The following is a 12,953-nucleotide window of genomic DNA, read 5'->3' on the forward strand; positions in this document are numbered from 1 at the left end:
AAAATAAAATATCGTAATGTATGGTTGTTTTTACATTTACATTGAAAAGTACGTACCAGCCAATGTTGCTTGGTCGTAATGGACTAACTGAGATTTTGATGAAAAAGTTGAATGTATAGCAGCCTGTCTGCGACTGAATGTCTATTCTATATGCTGAGAAACAATCTGTTTGATAATATTGTTGCAATGTGATCAGATGCTTAAAGCTGTTTCATACATAGGAGTTTGCTTCTTTAAAGAATTGGAGTGGGAGGTTTGTTGGTTTGACATTGAAACTTAAAACACCTTCATAAAAAACTTTAAATAAACTGTCAGTGATCCAAAATGAATCTTGTGCATGCTAAGCATGTCTTCCAGTTATTGCTATAAGTCTGGAAAACTTTCTGAAATGCTGAAACTTCACAGACATGTTTCTATCTTGCGCCATTATTGACTATTTTTCCAGTAAAAAAAAAAAATTGTTCTCATTTTCCTGTGATTGATTGGTGGAAGAGCACACTGTAAGGTAGCAGTAAGGAAAAAAAGGTAGAGTAAGTTTATCCTGAAATATAGGTCAGTCAGACAAAGCATTTACGCCGTGGGAAAAAGGACCCGGTTGGTGGAAGGAGCTGCAAACTGCCTCGGGAATTTCCAGATGTGACGGAAACCCACTCCAGGTGAATGCCAGGCTGTTTCTTAGCTGACGAGAAGTCAGTCTGACATGTGTGGAAGGTGTGGGTGCATTTCTTTTGTTCGCCACTAACACCGATTGACGTTGAGGCCATATACCCAGATGCTGTGCAACTTCTGTTGCCGAATATTGTCTGTGCACTTCAGAAGGAACAGAAAACTCTTTTTAAACAACCAGTGACAATGCTTATTGTCTCTGGAGGTTTCCCAGTCCTTTGTTTGGAGGTGTGTCTGTGTACTATTGGAATTGTTCGGTTGCAGATGCTGGATAACTTGTTCGAGAAGTGTTCCCAAATACTCAAACTGAGGATATCTTACACGCTGCTGAGCTCCGAGAAATGCGTAAAGGCAGTAACGCATCTAAAGTACCTCCGTGTACTGGATCTGCTAGCACGCTCCAGGGAAGAAAATAGCGGAACTCTCATGCTGCCGCCTGGTGTGCTGCGACCCTTATATGACGGTTGTCCCCGACTGGCAAGGGTCGACTTTGGGTGTCTGCATGTCAATATTTCCGACTTGTGGAACTTCCTGAATGCCAAGAGGAGCACCCTCGAGTACATACGTGTAAAGTGGGCAATGGATAGAACGAGGTGAGTGTTATTACTACTCCTCGTTTGATTGTATAACTTCTCAAGTCGCGTTTAGTTATTAGTGTGCTTCTCATCTATTCAATATTTTCACACTACATAGCATATTCTGTGGGTTTCTTGTCTTCATAAGTGGACATTTATCATAGTTCATTTTTATGCACCAGGTGTACAGGTATGAAATGAGCGTTAAGATACAAATGTGTCGCTAGGGAACATTTGCTGTGAACGAGCCTTAATTTTTTTTTTTTTTTTTTTTTTTTTTTTTTTTTTGTTTGGTTGGTATGACATCTGTCAAAGATATTTAGTGTACATAAAGTCATGGAACAAACAAGACCATGTTTTCATCGTGTTAACAATGTCGAATTTTGTACCAGAAAGTGATGATTTGCAGAAAACATTAATTTTTTGTTTTCATTTGGAAAAAGTGCTGCAGAGGAAAAAGTGCTGCAGAGTCGCATTGAATGCTTGTCAAGGCATATGGTGATCATGCTCTATCAGAAGTAACATGCAAGAGATGGTTTCAAGGCATATGGTGATCATGCTCTATCAGAAGTAACATGCAAGAGATGGTTTCAACGGTTCAGAAATAATGATTTTGATGTAAGAAATGAAGTATGTGGAAGACCACCAAAAAAGTTCAAAGACGCTGAATTGCAAGCAATATTGGATGGAGATGATACTTTGAGTCAGAACCAAATGGCAGCAATGCAAAATGTTGCACAACAAACAATTTCTGACCGTTTGAAAGCTATGGGAAAGATCCAAAAGTGTGGAAAATGGATGCCACATGAATTGAATGAAAGACAGATGGAAAACCGAAAAATCATTGTCAAATTTTGCTTCAAAGACATGAAAGAAAATCAGTTTTGCATTGAATTGTTACTGGCAATGAAAAATGGATTTATTTTAAGAATCCTAAACGGGAAAAACCGTGGGTTAATCCGGAGCAACAGTCGACATCGACTGCAAAACCAGATCGATTCGGCAAGAAGACAATGCTCTGTGTTTGGTGGGATCAGAAAGGTGTGGTGTATCATGAGCTTCTAAAACCCGGTGAAACTGCATACTAATCGCTACAGACAACAAATGATCAATTTGACCTATGCATTGATCGAAAACAGACTAGAATGGGCCGGAAGACATGGCAAAGTAATTTTTTTACACGACAATGCACCTGCACACAAAGCAAAACTGGTTCAGGATACAATCAAAACACATGGCTGGGAGCTGCTACCCCACCTGCCCTATTCACCAGACTTGGCCCCTTCTGACTACCATTTGTTTTCATCAACGGGACACGCGTTGACCGAGGAACACTTCGATTCCTACAAAGAAGTCGAAAATTGTGTGTCTGATTTGTTTGCTTCAAAAGATGAACATTTCTATTGGTGTGGTGTCCACAAATTGCGAGAAAGGTGGTAAAAATGTCTAGAAAACAATGGTCAGTACTTTGAATAAAAATTTTTTAATTTTCAATTAAAAATTAGTGTTTCATTTTCACAAAAAACGGTCATTTCATACCATTACACCTGGTATGCATAGGGATGCATGAGATACAAAATTTTAAGGTGACATATAATTACTGCTCCAGTAGTTTTAAGATAGCTACTGTTCTGTACACATACACTATGTAATCAAAAGTATCCGGACACCTGGCTGAAAATGACTTAAAAGTTTGTGGTACCCTCCATTGGTAATGCTGGAATTCAGTATGGTGTTGGCCCATCCTTAGCCTTGATGACAACTTCCACACTCACAGGCATAGGTTTAGTCAGGTGCTGGAAGGTTTCTTGGGGAATGGCAGCCCATTCTTCACAGAGGATAGGTATCAATGTTGGTCGGTGACGCCTGGCACGAAGTCGGCATTCCAAAACATCCCAAAGGTCTGCTGTAGGATTCAGGCCAGGACTCTGTGCAGGCCGGTCCATTACAGGGATGTTATTGTCATGTAACCACTCCACCTCAGGCCGTGCATTACGAACAGGTGATCATGTTGAAAGATGCAGTCCCCATCCCCTAATTGCTCTTCAGCAGCGGGAAACAAGAAGGTGCTTAAAACATCAATGTAGGCCTGTGCTCTCATAGAGCCATGCAAAACAAGGGGTGCAAGCCCCCTCTGTGAAAAACACAATCACACCATAACACCACCATCTCCAAATTTTACTGTTGGCACTACACACACTGGCAGATGACATTCACCAGGTATTCGCCATTGCCACTTTGTATACCGTGATTTGTCACTCCACACAACATTTTTCCACTGTTCAATCATACAATGTTCACACTCTTTACACCGAGCGAGGTGTCATTTGGCATTTACCGGCGTGATGTGTGGCTTATGAGCAGCCGCTTGACCATGAAATCAAAGTTTTCTCACCTCCCGCCTCACTGTCATAGTGCTTGCATGCTTGCTTGTGTCTGTGTATGTGCAGATGGATATGTGTGTGTGTGCGAGTGTATACCCGTCCTTTTTTTCCCCATAAGGTAAGTCTTTCCGCTCCCGCGAGTGGAATGACTCCTTACCCTCTCCCTTAAAACCCACATCCTTTCGTCTTTCCCTCTCCTTCCCTCTTTCCTGACGAAGCAACCGTTGGTTGCGAAAGCTAGAATTTTGTGTGTATGTTTGTGTTTGTTTGTGTGTCTATCGACCTGCCAGCGCTTTTGTTTGGTAAGTCTCATCATCTTTGTTTTTAGATATATAAATTATTTAACAGTTACATTGCAGACCCATACACATTCCCTGATACACTTACACATGCAATAACTTATCTGAAACCTAAAGATCAAGCAGACACAGCAAACCCAACTAAATATCGCCCCATAACATGCCTACCAACAATATACAAAATATTAACTTCAGTTGTTACACAGAAATTAATGACACATACAACACAGAACAAAATTATAAATGAAGAACAAAAAGCCTGTTGCAAAGGAGCACGAGGATGTAAAGAGCAACTTATGATAGATGCAGAGGTGACATATCAAGCTAAAACTAAACAAAGGTCGCTACACTATGCATACATTGATTACCAAAAATCTTTTGATAGTGTACCCCACTCATGGTTACTACAAATATTGGAAATATACAAAGTAGATCCTAAATTGATACAGTTCCTAAACATAGTAATGAAAAATTGGAAAACCACACTTAATATCCAAACAAATTCAAATAATATCACATCACAGCCAATACAGATTAAGCGTGGAATACACCAAGGAGACTCATTAAGTCCTTTCTGGTTCTGCCTTGCTCTGAACCCACTATCCAACATGCTAAATAATACAAATTATGGATACAATATTACTGGAACATACCCACACAAAATCACACATCTGCTATACATGGATGATCTAAAACTACCGGCAGCAACAAATCAACAACTCAACCAATTACTAAAGATAACAGAAGTATTCAGCAATGATATAAATATGGCTTTTGGAACAGACAAATGTAAGAAAAACAGCATAGTCAAGGGAAAACACACTAAACAAGAAGATTACATATTGGATAACCACAGCGACTGCATAGAAGCAATGGAAAAAACAGATGCCTATAAATATCTAGGATACAGACAAAAAATAGGAATAGATAATACAAATATTAAAGAAGAACTAAAAGAAAAATATAGACAAAGACTAACAAAAATACTGAAAACAGAATTGACAGCAAGAAACAAGACGAAAGCTATAAATACTTATGCTATACCAATATTGACCTACTCATTTGGAGTAGTGAAATGGAGTAACACAGACCTAGAAGCACTCAATACACTTCAACAGAAAGATTCACATTAAGCAGAAAGGAAGGAGGAAGGGGATTTATCGACATAAAAAACCTACATTATGGACAGGTAGACAATTTAAGAAAATTCTTTATTGAACGAGCAGAAACTAGCAAAATACACTAAGCAATCACTCATATAAATACATCGGCTACACCATTGCAATTTCATAACCACTTCTACAACCCTTTAGAGCACATAACATCAACAGATACGAAGAAAGTAAATTGGAAAAGAATACACTACATGGCAAGCACCCGTATCATCTAACACAGCCACACACAGATCAAGACGCATCCAACACATGGCTAAGAAAAGGCAATATATACAGTGAGACGGAAGGATTCATGATTGCAATACAGGATCAAACAATAAACACCAGATATTACAGTAAGCATATTATTAAAGATCCCAATACCACAACAGATAAATGCAGACTTTGCAAACAACAAATAGAAACAGTAGATCACATCACAAGTGGATGTACAATACTAGCAAATACAGAATACACCAGAAGACACCAGAAGACATGACAATGTAGCAAAAATAATACATCAACAACTTGCCATACAACATAAACTAATAAAACAACACGTTCCCACATACAAGTATGCACCGCAAAATGTACTGGAGAATGATGAATACAAATTATACTGGAACAGAACCATTATAACAGATAAAACAACACCACATAACAAACCTGACATCATACTCTCCAATAAAAAGAAGAAATTAACACAACTAATCGAAATATCCGTACCCAATACAACAAATATACAGAAATAAACAGGAGAAAAAATTGAAAAATACATCCAACTGGCTGAGGAAGTCAAGGACATGTGTCATCAGCATAAAGTTGACATTATACCAATTACACTATCAACTACAGGAATCATACCACACAATATCCACCAGTACATCAACACAATACAGCTACATCCAAACATATATATACAACTACAGAAATCTGTAATTATTGATACATGTTCAATTACCCGAAAGTTCCTAAATGCAATATAACATATACCGTACAGTTAAAAGGAAGTCACGCTTGATCAAGGTCTGCGTCACTTTCCATTTTTAACCAGACATAACATCAGAGAAAGGAAAGATAATAATAATATAAGAATGTTGTCCTTAGTTGCTCCAAGTTAGGAAAACTAACAAAAGAACTTTGTGCAAAATTTTTGAAAATATTAAAACCATACACAAACAATAAATTCCTTCTGTTGGTGGATTTGTAGGGTGACAGAGCAGATTTCTCATTTTGTGATGAGGCATTCAGGAGTGAGGAAGGCAAAGTAATGTGTACTCTGAAGACCATTCCACACAATTTTACTCCACTTGCACAACCCCATGATGTATGCTTCTATTGTCAAGTCGAAAATCCAACTAAAAGACTACAAGGTGCTCCTGAATTGCTACAACAGTGAGAATTATTAGAGAAGAAAATTCATTTGATCATGCAGCGTCAGTTCAGCGCTACTGTTTTCAACCCAGTGATTTGATATGCATAAAAAATAACAGGAAAAAACTTCAATTAAAAACTTGAAGTTTTCTTTCCATCAAAGCATATTTTGGAAAAATATTCTTGGTCAAAAAATGCTTTCATGAAATGTGCATGGTGTGAACAGTATTAATGTTTTAAAGTTGCTTTGATTATCACCTGAAGCAATTATCAAAGCTTCTTCCAGTTATGTAAATGAATGTTTTAAGTGTGTTCATTAATGAGAGTAATAGTAACTAAAGGGAATATATTAATTTTATGCACAGAGTGTCAATGGTTAAAGTTGCAGTTTCAAAAATGCTGTAGAAAGAGAAGTACTGTTCAGAATAACATCAAATTTGAACAGCGTATTATTGACGCAGGGGGAAATGTCATGGAGGGGGGGGGGGGGGAATAGTTTTTGACCAATAGATTGTGCTCTATATCTCAGAATATGCACACTGACAGACGTCCAGCACATGGCCGTTACTAAGTTTTGCGTCAGAGACTCCCAACATTACTCTTTCTGTGAAGGATGGTGTACCACTGGTAGAGCTCTTTTACATGAATTGTGATTGTGCACCAGAAGCCCAGCAGAAGTTCCAGGCACTGAAGGTTATGGAAAAAGTACTTTGGTCTGATATCTGCTAAGGCTCTAGAGAAAATGATTACAAAATTTGAAAAGACCGGTCCTTTGGAGTGTGGTGTGGCAGAGGGAGGAAAGCATTGATCTGACGTCTGTCAAAGATGTGTCCACAGTGATGCAGGAGGCATTGAGCAATGGTGTGTTAACATTCAGTGCACGGAGAATTCCCCGAAAGTTGGACATGCCTGCAACCACGGTGCATAAAATCCCATAAAAGTCAAGTATTGTTGTTGTTGTCTTCAGTCCTGAGACTGATTTGATGCAGCTCTCCATGCTACTCTATCCTGTGCAAGCTTCTTCATCTCCCAGTACCTACCACAACCTACATCCTTCTGAATCTGCTTAGTGTATTCATCTCTTGGTCTCCCTCTATGATTTTTACCCTCCACGCTGCCATCCAATACTAAATTGGTGATCCCTTGATGCCTCAACACATGACCTACCAACCGATCCCTTCTTCTAGTCAAGTTGTGCCACAAACTTCTCCTCTCTCCAATCCTATTCAGTACTTCCTCAGTAGATATGTGATCTACCCATCTAATCTTCAGCATTCTGCTGTAGCACCACATTTCGAAAGCTTCTATTCTCTTCTTGTCCAAACTATTTATCGTCCATGTTTCACTTCCATACATGGCTACACTTCCTGTCACTTAAATCTATACTCGATGTTAACAAATTTCTCTTCTTCAGAAATTCCTTCCTCGCCATTGCCAGTCTACATTTTATATCCTCTCTACTTTGACCATCATCAGTTATTTTGCTCCCCAAATAACAAAACTCCTTTACTACTTTAAGTGTCTCATTTCCTAATCTAATTCCCTCAGCATCACCCAACTTAATTCAACTACATTCCATTATCCTTGTTTTGTTTTTGTTGATGTTCATCTTATATCCTCCTTTCAAGACACTATCCATTCCGTTCAACTGCTCTTTCAAGTCCTTTGCTGTCTCTGACAGAATTACAATGTCATCTACGAACCTCAAAGTTTTTATATCTTCTCCATGGAGTTTAATACCTACTCCGAATTTTTGTTTTGTTTCCTTCACTGCTTGCTCAATATAGAGATTGAACAACATCGGGGAGAGGTTACAACCCTGTGTCACTCCCTTTCCAACCACTGCTCCCTTTCATGTCCCTCGACTCTTACAGCTGGCATCTGGTTTCTGTACAAATTGTAAATAGCCTTTCGCTCCCTGTATTTTACCCCTGCCACCTTCAGAATGTGAAAGAGAGTATTCCAGTCAACACTGTCAAAAGCTTTCTCTAAGTCTACAAATGCTAGAAATGTAGGTTTGCCTTTCCTTAATCCAGCTTCTAAGATGATTTGTAGGGTCAGTATTGCCTCACGTGTTCCGATATTACTACGGAATCCAAACTGATCTTCCCCGAGGTCGGCTTCCACTAGTTTTTCCATTTGTCTGTAAAGAATCCAGTATTGTTATCCATACTAAAAACTCATGTTCAGAATTGCTGACTTGGCAGCCATACAAACGTTCAGAAGCCCATTTCCATCTTAAAGGACACGGCAGTACACAGAACTGCAGGATGTGGGCTATGGAAAATCTGCTCGTGCATGAGCTGGTACCATTTCATTCTGCAAAGGTGACTTTGTGGTGTGAGTTGATGGCATTGTTTATTGTAGGGCCATATTTTTTTGTGGAAGTCAGTCCAGCAGGTCTCGTACCGTCACTGGTAAACATTGAGAGAGTCTTTTGTGCACCGATGTCATTCCAACCCTTCAACATTGTGGAAATGTTACTAGGATCATTTTTATGCAAGATGGCACTCCTCCGCACCTTGTTCAGCCAGCGAAGCGGCTGCTGCAGAGGCATTTCGGAAATGCTAGAATTATCAATTGTCATATCCCGGTAGCTTGGCGATCTGTGTCACCCGATCTTAATCCGTATGATGTCTGGTTGAGAGGTTATGGAGACAGATCCTATGGTGATTATTCCACACCAGAGAGACACTCACCAAAGGTACCATTTATGTAAAGAGAGTTTACAGAACATTCTGTTCTTATTTATAGCGTTGTTGCAGGAATATCGTGTCTGTGTATGCTATAAAACTGGCTGTTACCTAAACTTCAGTGTGATTTGTGTCACTTCATCCTCTTGAAAAATGACACACTGCCTACGTTCGACTTTATCGAATAACATCTTTCCCAGATGTCATAATGAAGGAGGGGGAGCAGGAAATGACTTTCACGATTGGTGGCTTTCCAGGCCACCAGGCTTTACCCCTCTGTGATATGCATGTGCTCTGCATAAGGATCTACAATGCCAAATTGTTGAAGCTCTGAATTCGATAGATACTGAAACTTCCTGGCAGATTAAAACTGTGTGCCGGACCGATACTCGAACTTGGGACCTTTGCCTTTCGCGGGCAAGTGCTCTACCATCTGAGCTACCCAAGCATGACTGACACCCCGTCCTCACAGCTTTACTTCTGCCAGTATCTTGTCTCCTACCTTCCAAACTTTACAGAAGCTCTCCTGCGAACCTTGCAGAACTAGCTCTCCTGAAAGAAAGGATATTGTGGAGACACGGCTTAGCCACAGCCTGGGGAATGTTTTCAGAATGAGATTTTCACTCATCGAAGTCTGCTCTGATATGAAACTTCCTGGCAGATTAAAACTGTGTGCCGGACCGAGACTCGAACTCAGGACCTTTGCCTTTCGTGGGCAAGTGCTCTACCATCTCATTCTGGAAACTTCCCCCAGGCTGTGGCTAAGCCATGTCTCCACAATATCCTTTCTTTCAGGTGTGCTAATTCTGCAAGGTTCGCAGGAGAGCTTCTGTAAAGTTTGGAAGGTAGGAGACGAGATAATGGCAGAAGTAAAGCTGTGATGACGGGGCATGAGTCGTGCTTGGGTAGCTCAGATGGTAGAGCACTTGCCCGCGAAAGGCAAAGGTCCCGAGTTCGAGTCTCGGTCCGGCACACAGTTTTAATCTGTCAGGAAGTTTCATATCAGCGCACACTCCGCTGCAGAGTGAAAATCTTATTCTCGATAGATACTGTCTGATTTGTTTGAGGCCATAAATGAGCCACACTTAACGTGCCTACATTGAGGCATAATTGTTTGGATCTGATGTCTGAGACATTCTTTGTTCAGGAGCATTGAAATTGTGCTTCTACCCTTCGTAGTTAGTGAGGAAGAAATCTTATAAATATTCTTCATTTTGAATAACCCTATAGGTTTGTTCGGCTACAACTTCTAGGCTGAGAGGCAGCATACTAGTTGCCATTGTACCTGCAAAGATGTCTCCCACAGTCAGAAAAGAAACGTCTGAGAACATTGCTCCGTACTGATTGTGGCGTCTCAGCCTGAACGTTTTATCTGCAATAAACTGTGGTTGTGAAGAATAACATTGTCTCATCTGTATGTGTTGATCACAAGGATTTTCATTTTCGGAATATATTCTCATGACAGTTGTGCCTATGTGCATTAACAATCATTTATTTAAAGACTGTACTTCACAAACGAGTTTTTGAAATAATTTTCTGAGTTGCACTAGCAGTCAACAGATGGCACAGCAGAGTGATTAGATACCACATGTGCACAATAGAATAGAATAGAACAGAATCTTTATTTGCCTTTTAATATGTTTTCCATACAATTGGCATCGTCAGTGTGCTCAATGCATTTTTTTTAAAATTGCAATAATTATTATTGTACCTGTGCAGGGCAAGCAGATACCATGCTAAAGTAATATTGATGATACCACAATTATTCATTCACAATAGTAATAATAATAATAATAATAATAATAATAATAATAATAGTAATAGTAATACACATCGATCAAGACGCATCCAACACATGGCTAAGAAAAGGCAATATATACAGTGAGACGGAAGGATTCATGATTGCAATACAGGATCAAACAATAAACACCAGATATTACAGCAAGCATATTATTAAAGATCCCAATACCACAACAGATAAATGCAGACTTTGCAAACAACAAATAGAAACAGTAGATCACATCACAAGTGGGTGTACAATACTAGCAAATACAGAATACCCCAGAGTACACGACAATGTAGCAAAAATAATACATCAACAGCTTGCCTTACAACATAAACTTATAAAACAACACATTCCCACATACAAGTATGCACCACAAAATGTACTGGAGAATGATGAATACAAATTATACTGGAACAGAACCATTATAACAGATAAAACAACACCACATAACAAACCTGACATTATACTCACCAATAAAAAGAAGAAATTAACACAACTAATCGAAATATCCATACCCAATACAACAAATATACAAAAGAAAACAGGAGAAAAAAATTGAAAATACAACCAACTGGCTGAGGAAGTGAGGGACATGTGTCATCAGGATAAAGTTGACATTATACCAATTATACTATCAACTACAGGAGTCATACCACACAATATCCATCAGTACATCAATGCAATACAGCTACAATCAAACTTATATATACAACTACAGAATTCCGTAATTATTGATACATGTTCAATTACCCGAAAGTTCCTAAATGCAATATAACATATACCGTACAGTTAAAAGGAAGTCACGCTTGATCAAGGTCCTCGTCAATTTCCATTTTTGACCAGACATAACATCTGAGAAAAGAAAGAAATAATAATAATAATAATAATAATAATAATAATACATCATAACAGTTAAATATACAAAAGTATCAAGATATATTTATGGTACATCTTACATATCCATGTAAAAAGTCTTTGCTGGTACATTACTGTCACAAACATATATGTATAATTCACATGGCAGTTATTTGTTTCATGTAGCATATCTCTTTTGTGTCACTGTTTAGAAACTCATCAAGTGAGTAATATGGCGTACATTTGAGCCACACTGCTATTGTCTGGTTAAAGTTATTCATCGGTAGTTTGCTCACAGCTTTTGGGAGTTTGACATAAAAGAGCCATAAACACCTTAGCTTAAAATTTTATAACAGTGTCAGCCTTGTGTATGGTAGGTCTATGTTACTATTATTTCGAGTATTATGAACATGCACTTCAGATCTTAAGTTAAAGTTCTTTACATTCTTTTTAGCATATATTAAACAATTATAAAAGTATATACTAGGTAGTGTCATTATCTTTAGTTCTTGTAAATGGTTTTTGCAACTTTGTCTTGTTGCTAGTTCTAAAATGCACCTGACTGCTTTCTTCAGCCACTTGAAGATGGTACTTGAACCCACTGAGTTACCCCAAAGAAGTACCCTGTATTGCAGTTGTGAATGGAAAAAAGCAAAGTATGTTGAGATTAGCAGATTTTTACTGATAACATGTCTCAGCTTGTGTAATAGAAAGAGAGTTTGAGCAAGTTTGCCACATAGATAATTTGTGTGTCTGTCCCATGTAAGTTTTTGATCTATATGTAAACCTAGTAACCTGACATTTTTTGTATTCTGTTCAATTGGTTTCAGGGTGAAGTAAATTTCTTCAGTTTTCAATTTGTTTATTGATAAAAGATTGACTCTGTACCAGTCACTGCTCATTTCAGTTACTACTTTGTTGTATTCCATGACATCTTGCAGATTTTCTCCATCTGTTATTAGTGTCATATCATCAGCATACAGTACATTGTTGCATGGTATATAATTTGAGAAGTCATTGATGTAAACAATGAACAGGAAAGGGCCAAGCACTGAGCCTTGTGGAATCCCTCTCTTTACTTTCATGGGTGTTGACTTTTGATAGTTTGTTTTTACTAATTGTACCCTATTGCTTTAGTATGATTGAAAAAATTATAATGGTTTATCT

General features: G+C 38.5%; 1 protein-coding gene across 3 annotated transcripts in view; it reads left to right on the forward strand.

The window, feature by feature from the left end:
- LOC126215256 (uncharacterized) overlaps positions 1-12,953 on the forward strand; it is a 135,120-nt gene that overhangs the window by 70,170 nt on the left and 51,997 nt on the right. For all 3 annotated transcript variants that reach the window (XM_049941932.1, XM_049941934.1, XM_049941933.1), the window contains exon 4: positions 931-1,259. In XM_049941932.1, coding sequence (XP_049797889.1) covers positions 931-1,259 — 329 coding nt within the window. The remainder of the gene's footprint in view (positions 1-930; positions 1,260-12,953) is intronic.

The sequence above is a fragment of the Schistocerca nitens genome, chromosome 12, assembly GCF_023898315.1.
Source record: "Schistocerca nitens isolate TAMUIC-IGC-003100 chromosome 12, iqSchNite1.1, whole genome shotgun sequence".
Classification (NCBI taxonomy): domain Eukaryota; kingdom Metazoa; phylum Arthropoda; class Insecta; order Orthoptera; family Acrididae; genus Schistocerca; species Schistocerca nitens.